The sequence below is a fragment of the Panicum virgatum genome, chromosome 1N, assembly GCF_016808335.1.
Source record: "Panicum virgatum strain AP13 chromosome 1N, P.virgatum_v5, whole genome shotgun sequence".
Taxonomy (NCBI): domain Eukaryota; kingdom Viridiplantae; phylum Streptophyta; class Magnoliopsida; order Poales; family Poaceae; genus Panicum; species Panicum virgatum.
In genome coordinates, this window is record NC_053145.1 from 44748007 (window position 1) to 44766046 (window position 18040).

The 18040-nt window shown below is 44.3% G+C and overlaps 1 protein-coding gene across 2 annotated transcripts; it reads left to right on the forward strand.

The window, feature by feature from the left end:
- The first annotated feature begins 11474 nt into the window (after nt 1–11474).
- Nucleotides 11475–16972, forward strand: LOC120656025 (atherin-like). Of its 2 annotated transcripts, none has more exons than XM_039934010.1 (5): nt 11475–13444; nt 14921–16162; nt 16277–16390; nt 16464–16574; nt 16654–16972. In XM_039934010.1, exon 1 carries the CDS (start codon nt 11570–11572, stop codon nt 12695–12697), a length of 1128 nt encoding a protein of 375 aa, XP_039789944.1. In that variant the 5' UTR covers nt 11475–11569; the 3' UTR covers nt 12698–13444; nt 14921–16162; nt 16277–16390; nt 16464–16574; nt 16654–16972. The 2 variants fall into 2 exon arrangements, with proteins under 2 accessions (XP_039789944.1, XP_039789943.1); XM_039934009.1 differs by having other exon boundaries at nt 16283–16390.
- Nucleotides 16973–18040: the final 1068 nt, after the last annotated feature.

Below are 18040 nucleotides of genomic sequence, written 5' to 3' on the forward strand. Positions count from 1 at the left end.
AGTACGAAGACAGCCACGGGTCGTCCCAGGCCTCGTCGTCGCTCCCGTGTCCGTCGACTGTGCACGGGCCGACGTCGCAGTTCTTCCCAAGTGCAGGTAACATACATATCTCTTTAAAATTAGATCAAGTGTTCCTACATATTTACTAATATCACATACAGGATACAATCCAGCTACTGCGTTCGGCCATACTGGAATGTTTAGAGGGACAGCACCAGTTGGCGGACCGTATCCAGGGATGGTACCGGGGCCATAGATACCGGTCTACATAGGTTAGTTTATGTTTTGTATTTCGGTTTCTACATGTCATTATGAAATATACGAGCGTACGCTAACATCCACATTTTTTGCGTAGGATTCTATCCCGATGCGGGCGCCGGACCTTCTTCTTTCTCCTTTCGACCAGATAACGAGACCTTCACCTTAGACGACTTCGACAGCTTGACTCCAGAAGAGCCTGCCGCGCAAGGTGACCCCGATGTCTTGGGGTATTCACAGCTAGGAGGAGCACCACTTGGGATCTCTCAGCAGTATACACCGCAGCACCTTGCGCGTCCTGAGCGACAGGTGAGGTCTCCGAATGTTCTCACCTACTCCGAGGGCCATGTCCGTGCCCAGCAAAGGGCTAAGAGGGTCCGATGCCCTAGGGGTGGTTAGATATATCTGATGTTTGTATCTCTGATGTTTATTTGTAATGAGATAGCTGTGGACCGCTTATATGTATCCGATGTTTATGATTGTGCTAGTTTACTTGTCATTTGTTTCTATAGATACTATTGATGTGAACTTGTTATGTTTGTGGGTTCCATAATGCTCGTGAAATAAGGGAAGTTCTTGCGATTTTTTTCCGTGATTTAATGAAGGACAAGTTAGGTGCGGTAGGAGTTAGCGGCCGAGATCCTACCGACGATGATGACGACTACACGCTCGAATAGCTCAAAATAGGAACCATAGTGTATCTAGCTGCGAGTACGAGATCACAGGTTACCACTGCTCAGCACTGCGATCACGGGTTTCCCAAATGTCGCATTCTTTGCCCAGACATACGTGACATGTTTAGCAGTGCCCTTCCACCATTTCAAAAAGATGTGACAACACGGCAACCACTCCAGCTCACCTTCAAAGCAGTCTCTCTGGCGAGGACGACGAACCTGTCATTCTACAGCGCAGGTCTGTGGCGTGTAGTGGGAAAGACGGCATCTAGGCGCGATCGACCGAGCGGCATCAATGTAGCGCTGTGAGTCTGCATGCACAGAGATGCATCGAGTAGTCATTTCGAGAATCGAATCTAGTCTTTTCAGTGTTAGGTCAGCTAGCCTCTTCACTGTGTTGTCATGTAGCCTTTTTAGGTGCATTTACACTCCACACTCCAGGTATCAGACCTTTGTGCGCCTATAAATACTCCGAAGTTTGTGAACTCCCAGCAGCACTTAAACACCAAAGCTCATTGTATACCCAATGTCTGGAGGTGGGTTTAGCGGGAAGAATTACTACGGTTTTGGGAAAGGAAAAGGTGGAAGAAAGGGAGACCCCATAATATGGGAGGGGCCTCTTGGACCTGATTCCTTTCCGGAACCAGTGTTTGAGTTTCCGCCACAGCACAAAAGTGAATTTACCAATGAAACTCCTCTTCGACAATACGATAACCGTAGAGAATTGTGGCCAAAATACAGACATGGTGAGGACTGCTTAGTGCAGATGTGCACCGACGGGATGGATGGCGGTCGGCGTTTCTTTAAATGTCCACACGCATGGGTAATACTCTGTTCTTTCATTTCTTTATCTTCAATGAGACACCTTACATGAAATTTATTTTGCAGTCTTCCGATGCTCCAGAAAACTGTAGTTTTACTAGGTGGGTCGATCCTGCACCAATTGATTCTGTTCAGGAGTTCATCGAGTACCTCCAGATAAAGATCTTTGATCTGGAATGCAAGGTGAACCATCATGAGGAAGTGAGCGAGGGTAACAAAGACGACGAAGTTGATGATACCAGCAATGCTGCCGATTCGCAGGATGAACCATGCACTATTTCTTACTGCAACTGCCCTTGTCACAAGAAGAAGGGCCCTGTGCCTCCGGCACCACCTGCAATGGGTGGATACTGCGGAGAAGGCTCAACGCAGTTTGCTACGTGGGGGTACGGCTACTAGGACTACCCTAGTGGTAGTGACATGCTGCATCGTTGTGTTTCTTCTATTTTTTTTAATTTACCTAAGGCATGTTAGGTTAGTCCGGAATCTGTTTACCATAGTTTGCAACGGGTTCTTCCATGCCACTGCATGTGTGATGTGTGTTTCATTATCGTTGTATTATGATGTAAAATTTGATGGTTCACATTATGTAATGCATTTCTTAATTCTTATTTCTTATCGTTATATTAATTAAATATATGCTTTTTAGTATTCTAGTGACATGTTTATACTTCGATGCTCCATTACGACTAAGTACGATTCAAACTCAACATTATGTACATGTCCAGTGAATGCAAGTTAGATACGAGACATACATACAAGCATAATACAACATTAACAATACTAAATGCGAATACATCTTAAACTGATGAACATCATATGTTATAGATCATGGCATGAAATCATCTAGGTCGTCATCCCAGTTGACAGATGGTGGTGCTGCAGGTGGTGTAGCATGGCTCGACGAACCTCTTGGCTTTCCCTTTTCTCTCTTTTCTGGATCTACATTCATGTACAGGGGGAGGAACATCATGTGTTGGAGGCCATGGTTTGGGGGGCATGAAGTCATCCATGTCATCATCCCAGTTAACACAAGTTTGTGCTGCAGGTGGTGCAACATGATTTGACGAACCTCTTGCCTTTCCCTTTGTCTCCTTTCTGATCCTAGGTTCATGTACAGGGGGAGGAACATCATGTGTTGGAGGCCATGGTTTGGGGGCATGAAGTCACCCATGTCGTCATCCCAGTTAACACAAGTTGGTGGTTGAGGTGCTGAAGCATGACTCGACGAACCTCCGGGCATCTGTTCTTGCGCAGGCCAAGTACTATCACCCGAAGATCTTATCCGCCTCCTTCGTCTAGTTTGCGGCATAAGTCCACCGAAGATACATACCAATTTACGGAAATTTGGTATCGTTTTGTTAATCAACTCCGTGTCCTCGGAGTAATCCTAGCATATAATTAAAAAACAATGTTACTGTTTTATAAATATGGATTCGAAATGACGGACGGGATTACAACTGAATGAGAGTTACCTTAATGTGCATCTCATACACCTCTGGCCGCATCCATATCTTACAAGAACTTTGTTAGAATCCAATGATATTAGGATGATTCGCTAGTTCACATACTCTCATGTATATCTTCCGACGTTCTAGCAGGTGTCCCTTTACATCTTGCGTCGTAATACCTCGAAATAATGTGAAATCTTTAAACTCTTCTACTTTGGACAACACCATCTCTATCGTAACATCCGCTAACGGATCCAACTTCTTACTGATAACAAGATGGGTCATGATATCAAGTATTATACTAGATTTTTTTTCGGTCCATGAAAATCCTCCACAATTGGAGGCAGCCATTGCCTTATGCTGCAATATCAATAAAGTACTTTCATAATTCTATTCTAATTCATAATTAATTTAAAAACAAGTCTGTAATAGTACTGAAATTGTAATACTAAACGAGTGTTCTAAAGCATCAAATCTAATTCAGCTAATCCGCTAATTAAATTAAATTTTTATACAATATCAATGGATTCATACGGAAGTTACCGGTAGATCACAAGTACACAATTCGGCAGAGCTTCGCCGCTTTTCTTCTCCTCACCCCTCTCTTTTTTCCTGAATTTTTAGGCTCAAATGACAAAGGGGATGGCGGCATATGGCGGCCAGGGCTTATATAGGGCAAAGGGGACCCTGTCGCCCCCCAACGGGCGACAGGCCCTTGTCGCCCGTTGGGGGGGCGACATGCCCTTTTTTTTTATCAGAGATCTCGTTGCGAATTTGAAGAAAAAAATTACACTTAGGGCCAGTCGCCCTAGGAAGGGCGACCGGGGAATATTTTTGAAATATTTCAAAACAGACATATATTTTTGAAATTTTTATTTTTTAAAAATATAAAAAAGAAAAAAGCGCGAGAGCGGATGTGGTGCATGGCAAAGGCGCCCTGGAGTTTGCTGGCCCAACATAGGGGCAAACGCGAATCAATGGAGTGCCGACGGTCCAACTGCTGCAGTAGTGCTATGGCAGTGGCGGCGCTCACTCGCCCCAAAGGGAGAGGAGGATGCTAGTTGCTGGGTGCTGGCAGCCACACCGAGCCCACACGAAGGATCGAGATGGCCTTGCGCTACCGGCAGTTACGTTGTTGGCTCAAGATCTAACGGTTAGGGAAAAACAAATGACGTGTTCCAATAAGAGTTGACAAAGTTCACTGATTTTAGGTCTTTGAAGATCTATCCTTGTTAGTTTAATATCTGATAGGTGGGCAACAAACCCACTTTGGTATTAAATTTTTCTTTATTTATTCTTATTCTTATTTATTATTGTGAAGGGTCCGCTGTAGTGGCTCGCCACTGAACCTCTTTGGCGTCACCTATCCGTTGCACTGCTGGCTGAGCTTGGTGCAGCCTAACCAAAATAATTTTAATTTTCCCTTCGTTGGGCTTTCTTTTGCTTGCTTTTCTTGGCCCATATAGGTAACTCGGACCAGGCCTGTTTTGCTGGAACTCAATCGAGGCTTTTTTCATTTTTATATTAAAAAAAACAAAATTTCAAAAATATATGCCGAATAGAAAAATTTTCAAAAATGGGTGCCTGTTGCTCCCCTAATGGTGCCTGTCGCCCATCCAATTGGCGACATGACCTAAAAAATTTACATTTAGATCCTGGCGCCTAGGGTGCATTAAACAGTGAACTTGTAAAATTGATATAAAATCGTAAAAAAATCGAAAAAATACAAAATCAACTGTTCTGGATTTTATGAAATAATATCTACAACTTTTGTTACATAAAGTTTTCATTTGATCAATGTATATAAATCAAGAAAAATAGTTCTTGTACCTAGAAAAACCTGAAATAATTCATTTGGTCTAGTTGTGCTTATCTAAAAATTACCAAAACTTTTTTTTATAGCTCTTAGAAAATAAAATAATTGTACTGTAAAAGTTATTTTCCAACATTTGAATTTTTTTCCAACATCAGTATTATTTTCCAAGTATCCCTTTTCTCTTTCTGTTTTGATAAGAGATTGTACACACAAAAATTAGATACAAACATTTATATACACATAGTTTGTTAAAAATCGCAAAGATAAAAATTGTAGAAAAGAGAAAAATTGTATAAAAGGTAAGAAATAAATGTCTCAAAAAAATTAGGAAAAATATTGAAACAATCTTTCGGTAAAACGTCAAAAAAATTCTCAAATAAAAATTTCAGGACAAAAGATTTGGAAAACAAAATTTAGGAGAAGAAATTTTGGGAAAAAAAATTTGGAAGCAAAAAGTTAAGGTAAAACTTGGGAGAGAAAAGATTAAAAAAAACTTTTGGAGAATAAAAAAATAGAAACAAAAATTTTGGAAGCAAAACTTAAGACCTAGTTTGGGAGGTAAATTTTGGGAACAAATTTAGTCACCGGCTGGAACTAGGCAAGGAAGAAAACATAAAAAGGTGAAAAGAAAAGAAATTTTAGATAAATATTTTGAGCTTGATAAATTTTGAAAAGAGAAGTCATCATGATTTTTTTAAAAAAAAAGTTTATGCAAAAGATTCTGCGATAGAGAAATTGGAGATAAAGGTGTTGACACAAAATTTCAAGACAAAAATCATCAAAAAAAATGAAGAAAATTAGAACACATAAAAGTTAGAAAAGAGAAGATGAAAGTGGAGCCTGGAAGGGTACAGAGTTACAGACAACACCTGGTAGCTCTTGTGGCCTACTGGCCCCACGTGATGGGCAGTGCGTCGATCGCCCGAAGCACTCCGTGCGGTCGACTGTCCGAAGCGCTCCATGCGGTCGACTGCAAAACTAGTACTTGGAAATCAAATAGAAAACCATAGCTGACTCAGCTTTGTGCATCGGACCTGATTTATCATGTCAACTTATATTACCACACGTGATCTTATTTAAGGAAAAAAACTTACAATATAGTACTAGGCATGTTAGTAGAGTATTCACTTGAGCTTATTTGGATGGAGTCCTGAACTAGCTGCCTAAGCCAGGCAACATATCCAGACCGTCATTTCCTTAGCTTGGGGCTGGATGAAGCTGCCTGGGGGGGTCTATTCATCGCTTAAAGCGAAATTCGCTGGATCCATCACAGAAGAGTTCCGTGCGTCGTCCCGATGCCCGTGTCCCACGTGGGTTCGATTTCATGTTCCGTTTCAGCCATTCAAATTCCACGAGCTAAATGTTTCACCATTTTATCGTTTCAGCCATTCCACAGCGAATTCAATAAAAACAAAAATCATGTTTTATTTGATCAAAACAAATTCTAGAGGAACGTGAAATTTGAAAAGTAAACTAGGAACACGTGTCCAGGTTTAAACATCTTCAGAAAAACATTTGTACCATTAAAAACTTCGAACAATTTGGAATGTTCTGAAACTTTGAATTTATTCCGAAACATTCGGATTTGTTTTTGAGACATTGTGTTTCGGAAAATTTTCAGATTGTTCCGAAACATTTAGATTTGTTTTCGAGACATTGCAGAAGAGTTCCGAAACATTAAGCTATTTTTTGAAAAGTGTTCCGAAATATTTTGACTTGTTTAGCAGATTATTCCCAAACATTTCAAAAAGTGTTCCCGAACATTCAGATGTTTTCAAAAAAGGTGTTCCCGGAACATTTTGATTTGTTTAGTAGATTGTTCTGTTTTCATAATGTTCCGAAACATTCAGATTTGTTTTGTGAACATTTCAAAAATATTCTGGAAAACTTTCATATTCTTCCGAAACATTCAGATTTGTTTTTGGGACATTTCAAAAGTGTTCCGGAATATTAACACGTTTTCAAAAGTATTCTGAAACATTCTGACTTGTTTATTGTCATGTTTTCTTAATGTTCCAAAACTTTCAATTTATTTCGAAACATGCAGATTTGTTCCGGGACACTTTCAAATTTGGTTTGAAAACATTTCAAAAATTTGTTTTCGGAACATTTCAAAAAATGTTCCGAAACATTTTTTTTCAAAAATATTTCGAAACATTCTGACTTGTTTAGTAGATTGTCTTGTTTTTAGAATGATCTGAAACTTTCAGCTTATTCCGAAACATTCAGATTCGTTTTGGAAACATTTCAAAAAATAAAAGCATTCCCGAACATTCTGATGTAAGGTGTTCCCGGAACATTCTGACTTGTTTAGTAGATTGTTTTGTTTTCATAATATTCCAAAACTTTTAGTATTGTTCAAAACATTCAAATTTATTTTTTTAACATTTCAAAAATGTTCTGAAAACATTCAGATTTATTTTCAGGACATTTCAAAAGTGTTCTGGAACATAAAGATGTTACTTGTTTAGTAGATTGTTTTGTTTTCAGAATGTTTTGAAACTTTTAGGATTATTCCGAAACATTTTGTTTTTGTTTCGAAACATTCGAGATTATTCCAAAAAAGTTTCAAATTCCTCCAAAACATTCAAATGAGTGTCGTCATTCAAATTATTCTGGAATAATTTGTAATGTTTCGAAACTTTCAGTTTATTCCGAAACATTTAGATTTGTTCTGGAAACATTTCAAAAATATTCTGGAAAACTTTCATATTGTTCCGAAACATTCAGATTTGTTTTCGGAACATTTCAAAAGTGTTCCGAAACATTAAGACGTTTTTTCAAATGTGTTCGGAAACATTCTGACTTGTTTAGTAGATTGTTCCCAAACATTTGTTTGTTTTGGAAAACTTTCAGATTTGTTTTGTGAACATGTAAAAAATGTTCTGGAAAACTTTCAGATTGTTTTGAAACATTTAGATTTGTTTTCGAGACATTTCAAAAGTGTTCCGGAACATTAAGATGTTTTCAAAAGTTTTGTAATGGAAATCAATGTGTTGTAATGGAAATCAAAGTGTTGTAATGGAAACAGAAATGTTCCCTAAACAAATTTGTTTGGGAACAATTCAAATTCAAAAAGTTTTTGTAATAATGTTCACCAACCAATTCAAATTATTTAAAAAGGTGCCAAAAAATTTCAAATTTATTTGCGAACAATTCAAAGTGTTCCGAGTAAATGGAGAATCTTTCCAGAAGTGTATAGCACTTTTTAAAATGTTACGAAACATAGAAAATATTCCTGAACAATTTAGAAGTGTTTAGAAAAATTCAGAGTGGTCCATAGAAATGTTTACCCAAAAAGTTTCAAAAAATGTTTGTCAAACAATTCAAATTGTTTTAAAAAAGATTAAACGTAAATGTCTCAAACAAGGGAAACTTCTTTCTAAACTTTTGTAGAAGTTTAGAACATTTCTATAAATTCCAAACTATTTGGAATGTTTTGAAATGTTGAAGAAACAATTGGAAAAAGTTGTAATTTTAAGAAAGAAGGAGAAATGTTTTGAACTAAGCGAAACAAAATTTTAGAGTTAAATACACCAGCGGCCCTCGAACTTGTCCTTAGGTGCCACTTAGGTCCACGAACTCACAAAATCGAAATCTGACACCATGAACTTGTTAAGTTGTGCCACTTAGGTCCATAACTCTTCAAGGGCTATGAATATATACAAAAGGCCCCTTCTTTTTTTTCCTCCTCTCACCACGCCTCCTCCTCCATCGGCCACACGTCGGCGCGCCCCCTCCGCCCCACCGCCGGCGAGCGGCTGGCGCGCACCCCTCCTCCCCGCCTCACCACGCCGGCCCTCCACGCTTCCTCTCCCCCACTGCGCCCTCCTCCTCCCTCCGTTGCTAGGTACCCTGCGCGGAGCGGCGGCGGGGCCTCGCTCCCTCCCCTTTCTCACGGTGGCGGCGGCGGGTCCGGCTCTGCTCCGCCGCTCGCTGCCATCCGCCGGCCCCGCCCGCAGCCACACCACGCCGGATCCACGTTAGTGGCGGGAGCACGCGGCGGGAGCACGCGGCGGGAGCGGCTGCCGGCGTGCTGATCTGCGTGCGGCGGCGGCGGCGGCTGCGAGCGGCCTGAGCAGGAGCGGCGGCCGGGCGGGACCCCCCTCTCTGCCGCGCCTCTCTCCTCTCCGACGGCGAATACGGGCGACAAGGGCCTGCGCGCGGCGAGGAGCCTCCAGTGCGCGTGGCCATGGCGGCGTGGCGGCCACGCCGCGGCCCATGGAGGTTCGGCGGCTCGAGGTTCGCCGCCCGCTGGGAGGGCGCCGGCGCCAGGCGGCGGGGTCCGAGGTTGCCGCAGCACTACTACTGCTGGTCGCGCTTGCCGCGCATGCCGACGATGATGGCGGCGGCGAGTCGAGGCCGCGGCGGTGTCACCATCGAAGGTGGGGGTCGGGGTCGGGGCATGGAGGGCGTGGCGGCAGCAGGCCATGGAGGACGAGGACGGGCGTCGCCGCAAGGCGCTCGCGGCGCAACCGCCGAGAAGTGATCGAAGAGGTGCTCGTCGCGGCCGTCGGTCATGAGCTCGCATCACCAAGCCGTCTGGACCTGTCTCGAAGGCCCTGGCGGATGCTATTGTGTAGGCGGCCTCGTGGCGCTCGTCGGCCGCGATGATGCCACAGATCTTGGCAAGGCAGGTGTCGCCGTGGCGCGCAGCGCGCCCGGCGGTTCGGGCGTGGATGACGAAGGTGGCGCGCTCCTGGAAGGCGCCGTAGATGAGGGTGTGGTAGGGGCCTTGGCGGAGGACGCCGGCGCTGGGCCGCGGGTCCGAAGCCGCGGCGGCGCTGCTGCTGCTCGCGCATGCCGCCACCGCTGCCGACTGTGCGGGGCCGACGCCGCGGGGGCGCAGGTCGGCGACCGCGCGTGGGCCATGGCGCTCAAGGTTCCCCGTTCTCGTGTGCGGACGTGGCGCTGGGGTGCTGCCTACCCGTGCTGGGATGTGAAGGTAGAAGATGGCTAATTTGAAGGGTTTTTTTGCATATAGTCATGCCACGTGGCGCTACGTCAAGGGGTATGGACTTAAGTGGCACAACTTAACAAGTTCAGGGTGTTAGATTTCGATTTTGCGAGTTCGTGGACTTAAGTGGCATCTCATGACAAGTTCGAGGGCCGCTGGTGTATTTAACTCAAAATTCTATGTTCAGAAAATTTTTATGAATTGTTTTAAATACTAGTTTGAACATGCCTAGCTAATCAATCAAATTGAAACTAAGCGACAGGATAGAATGGGCTCATGAAACGAAACAAAACAGGCAGCTTGCAGAATATGCCGAAACCATCAGTGGATTCGCATCCTCAGCACTTGAGCTCGGCTTCACTCTAGCCTACACATGTGCAGAGCAGACAAGATGCCTGGTGCCTTGGTGCCGGGAAAGTGGCCATGGCGACCTGGACCGGAAGAAGCAAGCAAAGCCCTGCCTGCTTTCCGTCGAGGAAGGAATGTGCAGTGGCGCCTCCGGCCGGAGAAGAAACACGCTGCTTGTGATGGGCAAAACCCATCACAAGCAAAAGGAACCAGGGGAAAAGGAAACGGGCGAAAGGAAACAAAACAGGCACGTTCAGACAAAATGAAATGAACCTTCGAAGGAGCTCAGAAGCAATCAACAAACAGATTAAGGTGACGAGAGGGAGAAATCTGAATCGGCAGAACCCCTCATGAAACCCTAGGAAAGGAACCAGGGGAAAGGAATGAAAGCGACGGCGGAGAAAACGAAGGAAGAAGACGAGAAGACGAGGGAGGCGGCCTTAATATGGGCCGGAAGGATAATTGGGCTTCCAAGGAAAAAATAAAAGAACAAAACGGGCGGGCCGTCACGTGCGCAGCTGTTTCTGCGATTGAATCGCGCCGGGTAGAGCGCGCAATGAATAGCCTTGGCGGCCTGGTGGGCAAGCTGCCTGCCAGGCTGCAATCAAACAAGCTCCACTGTCCGATTGTGGCTTGAGATGTCTTGCGTGTTATGGTTTCATGAACCCACGTATGAGTCCATGACAAGGTAGTGACGTACAGGATCAGGTGCTTGCGTGCAGGTTTCATAGGCAGAAACTTGAGTTCAGGGTTTGTTCTAAGCCGGCACAGCACTTCAGTCAGTTGTTCGCCGCAAGATTCATTCTAAGAAAGAAACCCGTCAGCTGCAACGGCAAGCAAAGCAACAGTTCGATTGGTCTGAGAAAGAAAGCAGGTAACGGCAACTTGATCGCTGCCCGGTGAATCTGAATTTCTGATTGTTGTCGCGATGTCTGATACTGACTACTGTACCAGCACACCTGGTGTGCAAGTGCGACAGAGAAGCCATGGAGCATCCTCAATTAGCTTGCAGTCCAAAGTTATGTCGAGGGAGGGAGCAAGCAACAGCAAGGTATCAGGGGCTCTCAGGGCCACCCATGTAAGCTAGGGACCCCGCGCCGTCGTCGGCTATAAGGCCGGGAGCGCTTCGTCTTCCTCCTGCCTCCGATCGCGTCGCCTGCTCCTATCCTATCATAGCGCCAAACCTCCCCTATCTCCTCGGCATCTGCCTAGTCCAGAGACAGAGACACGGCCGTCGGCCGCCATGGCGGAGCCTGTCAAAGAAACTATCGCACCGCCTCCGCCACCGCGAGAAGCCGAAACCATGGACGGCGGCCCTGCAGCAGCAGCAGCAGCAGAAACAGCCGACCTCGTACCGCGTACGAGCGAGCCGGCGGCGCTTGCCGTGGTGGCGCCAGGCGAAGAAACTACCACTACCACACCACCTCCACCTCCGCAAGAAGCCGAGCCCACCGACGGCGTTGCTTCCGCGCTCGACCCCGCACTGCCCACGGCCGAGCCGGCTCGCCGGGCGCCGCCGCAAGAGAAACCTGACGCTGCGGCTGGCCAGCCGCAGCCACCTACGCCAACCAAGGCGGAGGAAGTGGCCGCATTGCCTCCGCCATCTGAGAGGCCATCTCAGGAAAGGGTGGCGGCAGCGGTTGAAGCCGAGAAGCAAGTCAAGCAACAGCCTGCAACTCCTGTACCTGCACCACCGCAGCAGCAGCAGCCGCCGCAGGAGCAAGAAGGCGGCGCTCCCGAACAAGCCTCCTCTGTCCAAGAGGAGGAGAAGAATGCGGCACCGGCAAGGGCGCAGGAGGGACAAGAGGAGCTGGCGCGTCGCCGGTGGAGATGGCTTCGGGCTGCCGTAAACCTTCTCTTCCTCCGTCCTAAGCGGAAGGACAAAGACAGCGCGGCGGCGAAGCCGCCGGCGCCGGGCGGCAAGCCCGCCGTGTCAGGGCTGGAGGATAAGAAGACGACGCCGGCGGACAAGCTGCACGGGGAGGACAGCGCCGGCGGTGTTCTTGACAAGCCTGAAGTGAAGCAGAAGGACGAAGGTGAAGGAAGCAAGGCCCAACACGATCAGACCGAGGCGGCACCGGCAGGGGAGACCAAGCGGCTCCCTTTGGTGAAGAGGCTCCAGAAGGCCGGCAAGCGGCTCCTTGGCATCCTGTCGTGGTATAAAGGGCACCGTTCCTCGGGAGTGGGTGGTGAACCTGCAACGGCGCCGCCGAGGGAGGAGGCCGAAGGCGACCGGATCAAGCCGGCTGCAGGGGCGGCGCCGCCGCCGGTGGAGGAGGAGGAGGGCAAAGGCGATGGGATCAAGCCAGCTACGTCGCCGGACAAAGGTGCCGGCGTTGACACCAAGCCCGTGGCGGCGGATGGAAAGTAAGCGCCGTCTGGTCAGGAGGAGGAGAAGCCGAAGCCCCACCCAAAGTGGCAACAAGCGGAAGAACGGCTTGAGGAGATCCTGGAGGGTGCCTTCACAAGGCTTCTTGCGTCGGAGTACCACCAACTTAGCAGCATTAGGCGGAAATGCCTCCTCACCTTCTCCGTCTTCGACCTCGCGTCCGAGGTGAAGAAGCAAGTCATGGTCTACTGGTGGGTCTCGGCGTTCAACCTGCAGCACCGGAGTGATCAACCAGCTGCAGACGTAGCGCCGGCGGAGATAAGAAGAAGCAAGACCCTGCGGTGGCGGGCACGCAAAACCGCAGCTCCTGCCGCCGGCGGAAACCACTCACCGACGCCGCAGGGTGAGGTCAAAGATGGTGGTGGTGGTGATCCTGACGCGGGGGCGGAGGGCATCTTCTCCGAGCTCTCTAGTCATGGCTTCCTCGAGCCGATGAAGAACTGGTGCACCAGGGTGATCCATGGTTGCAAGGTGAACCCCCTGGTGCACTGGATGGTGAAGCGCCGGGCGAGAGACGATCGCGTCGCCGACTTGGGCGTGAACGGCAACCCGGCGGTCTGGCAACTCAATTCTAGCATCCTTTGCCTGACAGCAGGCAACCGACGCGTGCTACAGCGGATGCGCATTGAAGATGAGTCACAACAGGTCGAGAACAAACAGCAACCCATGACAACAAGAACAACGACCTCCTTGCATAGCCCAACCCAGAATGATAAGGCTCCAGGCCAGGTATTTTTCAGCATTTACATAACTGCTAGTTATCCAAACAAGCCGAGTAACCAATGCAGTTACAACACTATAATTTTGTTATTGGAAAAACTGAATAATAATCCACTGTGGTTGCAAACTTAGAGTTTTTATAATATATTTTTTGAGATTATACAGTACAACTCAGACACTCGTAACATACGCACAACCAAATTACAACAACAGTTGGTTTGTAAGTGACGTCATGCCATGTCTAGCATTTAGCAAGACACCGTGTAGGACTAATTGCAAGGCTGGAATTCAAAATATGACCTTTTCACAATTCAAGTGTATGCATATCGGTATAATAATTATTCTAACCAATATAAGTATTTTTAATATTGATTTCATTTTTCTAATCTAAGTCTGATAAGAGTGCAGTTATACTAAATTCCATTTAAGGAGTTATTTTTATGTGATTAATGGGCAAACAGTTTCATATCTACCTAGTATTTTTTATACAACTTTTACATCATCGGGAATACTATGGGTAATTGTCTCATAGGTTTCATATTTTTTAATTCAAAGATTTTTAGGCATCTAGCTAACACAAATGCACAACTATGATTATCTGCAATATCAAAACCACCTATATATCTAACCTAACTTTTACTGAAAATTATTTTTCCTTACATGACATATATCAACTGTCTAAATGTTTGTCACTTTCTTTAATTATCCATTATAGTATATGTATTTTGTGGTATACCCACATTTCATTTCGACATCTTTGCAAATATGAAAAATGGTATTTATGATCTCATTGGACTGTCAATTTGGATCTAGGACCACCGAAGTAAAGGGCTATATTTTTTTCTTCTTTTAAAATTTCTAAACTATTGTTTTTCTTATTGATCCATTTATAGGGGGTCGCTTAAGCTTTAGTAGTTTAGCATGCATCCGTATGATTTGAGAATACAATTACAATGTCAAGGCAGCTTCCATATGTAACAAATTGCTAAGCAATATGCAACATAACAATCACCTAACTAGCAACAACAATAAACTATAATTTTGATAGCATTATCATTTTAACTTTAAGTAAACTGTCTACTCCCTCTGTCCCTTTTTAACTATCGTCGTCGGTGTGCGTGCCACAAGTTTGACTCGATTTGTAGAAAAAACGTGCAACATTTGTATCTCCAAATAAATTTGTTAAAAAACTAGATTAAAAGATCTATCTAATGATATTAATTATGTATCAGAAATGTTAATATATTTTTATATAAAATTAATCAAAGTTTTTTCTCGGGAAGCGAAAGCGACAGTTATTTAGGGACGGAGGGAGTGGGCCTTTTATGTTTCTTGATACATAAGGTAGATATACCTACAGTACACCCTATTAGATTTGTAGCGTGTTATGTGTTCTTCCCATTTTGTTGGCAAAAGATATATGTATTTTTTTAAATAATATACATAGAATGCATAAAACATGACCTTTGTATCTATTTTATTTAGGACCTAAAAAACATTCAGCCCATCAATGACCATGAAGAGATTGCAAAATTATTCAAAGGGAAGCAAGTAATCCTCAATCTGAATGCAAATGTGTACCCAGTCTCGAAGTCCATGTTCTTGCACCTTGCAGACTGCTTGGTTGTGCTGCAGCACGGCCGATGGTGTAATCATGATGACAACACGTACATGGAGGTCAATGGCCTAGAATCATTGAATACTAGTGGCTTACTCAAGAACCTCCGGTATCTTAGTCTACGTGGGTTGTCATGGCTAACGGGCTCCCTGAAGGGATCCAGTGGTTTAAGAAACTTGCAATCCTAGACATGCGTGGTTGCCAAAACCTAGTCAATGTGCAATCAAAGATCATCAAACCTTTGAAGCATCTTACCCATTTGGATCTCACTGAGTGCTACATGTTGGAATATATTGAACGAGGAATCACCTCGCTCTCAGAGTTGCAGGTGTTTAAGGGCTTTGTGTTTGCAACTGGAACACAAGGGAATAAGGCATGTCGGTTGCAGGACCTTAGGAGGTTGAAGAAGCTCCAAAAGCTCACTGTTAGCATCACCACTGATGCTAATATAGGGAAGGGGGAGATGGCAGAGCTTAAGCATTTGTTTAGCCTTCGTAAACTCACAATCATATGGAGTGAGATACCAAGCATATTAGATGGGGACTCAGATAAGGTGAAAAAGAGGCGGGATGATCTTGTCGAGAAATGGACTAGCTTTGAGCTACCACAAGAGCTTTTGAAGCTGGATCTTCGATGCTACCCCAAGAATGAGCTAAAACTCATAGAGCATAAGAATATCAAGAAGCTCTATTTAAGAGGTGGAGATTTAATGAGATTTTCTATTGATAAATCAAAATATAGCAATCTCTCATAAACAACAAACTCCATCAAGACATTGCGTCTGAGATACTTAAAAAACTTTAATATGAAATGGGAAGAAATTCGTTCATTATTGAAGTATATTGAATATTTTGAAATTGTGCCTAAGGATGAAAAGCTTATGAAGGATGTGGATAAGGATCAAAAGGATAAGAACATAGACATGGAGGATCAAGAGGATAAAGGTACAAGTGTGAATGATCAAAAGGATATAGAGGAGATATCATACCCTTTTTTGGATGAGAATGGGGTATGGGTGAAGGATAATAAGGAAGAGAAGAACCTAAGTTTGATGGCACAAGCTACCAATAAGGAAAAAGAAGCTCAGGGTACCATGGAAAAGGGCAAATGTGCACTATCTAACTTTAATTATTCACCTATATACATCAATGCAAATCTTCTCTTAAAAATAATATAACTCTTCTCTAGAATTGGAGTTGGTTATTTAATCATGTTTTTCCTAGTTTCAGGACCTATTGAAGGTCTGAGCACTAATGCTGCAAGCACCGTCGATGATGTTAATAAGGATGACAATAACAATGCTATAATAGAACAATCAGGTCTTCCCTTCTCCAAAGGTAAAGTGACCTATTCTAATTACAAATTTTGTGATCATGCCCAAATTGACAATGATATCCTTATCCAATTTAGAAAGCAAAGAAGGGCAGGTAACGACCCATGAGGTGACACAACAGTTGAAGACAAAACCAACACCAATGGGGTAGGGAGTGTGGTCATCTTTTTTTTATAATGATAATACAAGTATATCTCAACCATACTATATCATCTCGAAATATACAAAATTAACATTAAAACTAATATGCACATTGTGTTGACACAGGTTAATAAGAATGCTTGGTTATACATATATATAGATATCAAAGGATGGGAAGGTGGTGTCAAATGCCCCCATGATAGCAAATTAATGATCATATACTAGGCATTATGGAGACGATGACATATCCATAACACTGGAGTCTCCACAATACAATATTCTTCAAATTAAAAGAGCAGCTGTCAGTTAGCGGTTGTGATATTCAAAAAAACAAGAAGTGCTCCAAGTTATATGTGTCTGGGTTGTGTCTAGATGACCAACTTTTCATTGTCTATAGTCTGTAATTTGATATTCATTTATTTTTTTTGAATTTTCTCTAGAAGTATCCAAAACCTCTATACATGTTCATTAAAAATCTAAAAAATGAAGTGCTATGGGGAACTCCCCCATAGTTTTTCTAAAATTTTAAGCTCTATGTGTTAGTGATTTTGAAGAGAGGCTCATGACAAATCCTCTAAAAAGGCAAGTGGTATGCTAGATACAAAGCTTCCTCTCATGCAAGTTTTGAAGAGACAAGCTGCATCTGTTGATGGTGCTACAACGAAGCCAATAAAATTCAAGGAAAAACTACTGCCAACCAATCTATAAAGTAGTCAATGTATCTCAAGAAGATGGGTGGCAGCAATTGGTTGATTGGTGGTTTGATTTAGGATTAAATTAAAAATGCTTATATTTTATGGTGCAGTAATCTAGCTGCTGTGGAGTTGAATGAAAAAAAGCTATTTCTTAGCCTTGAGATGGCATATCCTGTTTCTAGAGATAGTTGCCATGAAAAATTGTCATAACACTAACCATACCGCCCCCTCCCCTCCCTGTTGACGCTCCTTAGCGCCCCTATTTATGTACCGCAAGTGCACGGATCGTGGTAGCTTTTCCCTTAGAGTACTCCCCCAAGGTTTATCAATCCGTGGATTGACAAAGAACTACCCAAGGTTTTCCATCTAATCTAACGGATCTATCCTAACATGAAGCATAGATTGCATATAAACTGAACACTTGATAGATATGAATGAAGCATAAGTGTTCATCACACCCACAACCGTAGATGAGATAACACAACCAAGGAGCTAGGGCCTATCGTCTCTCGGTACGGTTCTAGTCAAAAAGGTGATCAAAACATAGATTGCATCTCAACTAAAGGTACACGGAATCATCTCTCAGAAAGGCGGCTCGCAAGCGGCCTACTTTCCCAAGGTCACCGGTGCGAGGTGCGTGTTGACACCTAAGGTTTCCCAAAGCTTTACCCCAAACGCCCACCAAGTGCTCTTACTCAAAGCTCCTCCTCTTGGTGGCCGCGCAAAGACTCCCATGGTACTCGCCATCGATCCTATTCCACATCATGTCATCGCAAGAACTTTTCCCTCAGTCATGCTGTCACCACACCGGGGTAATC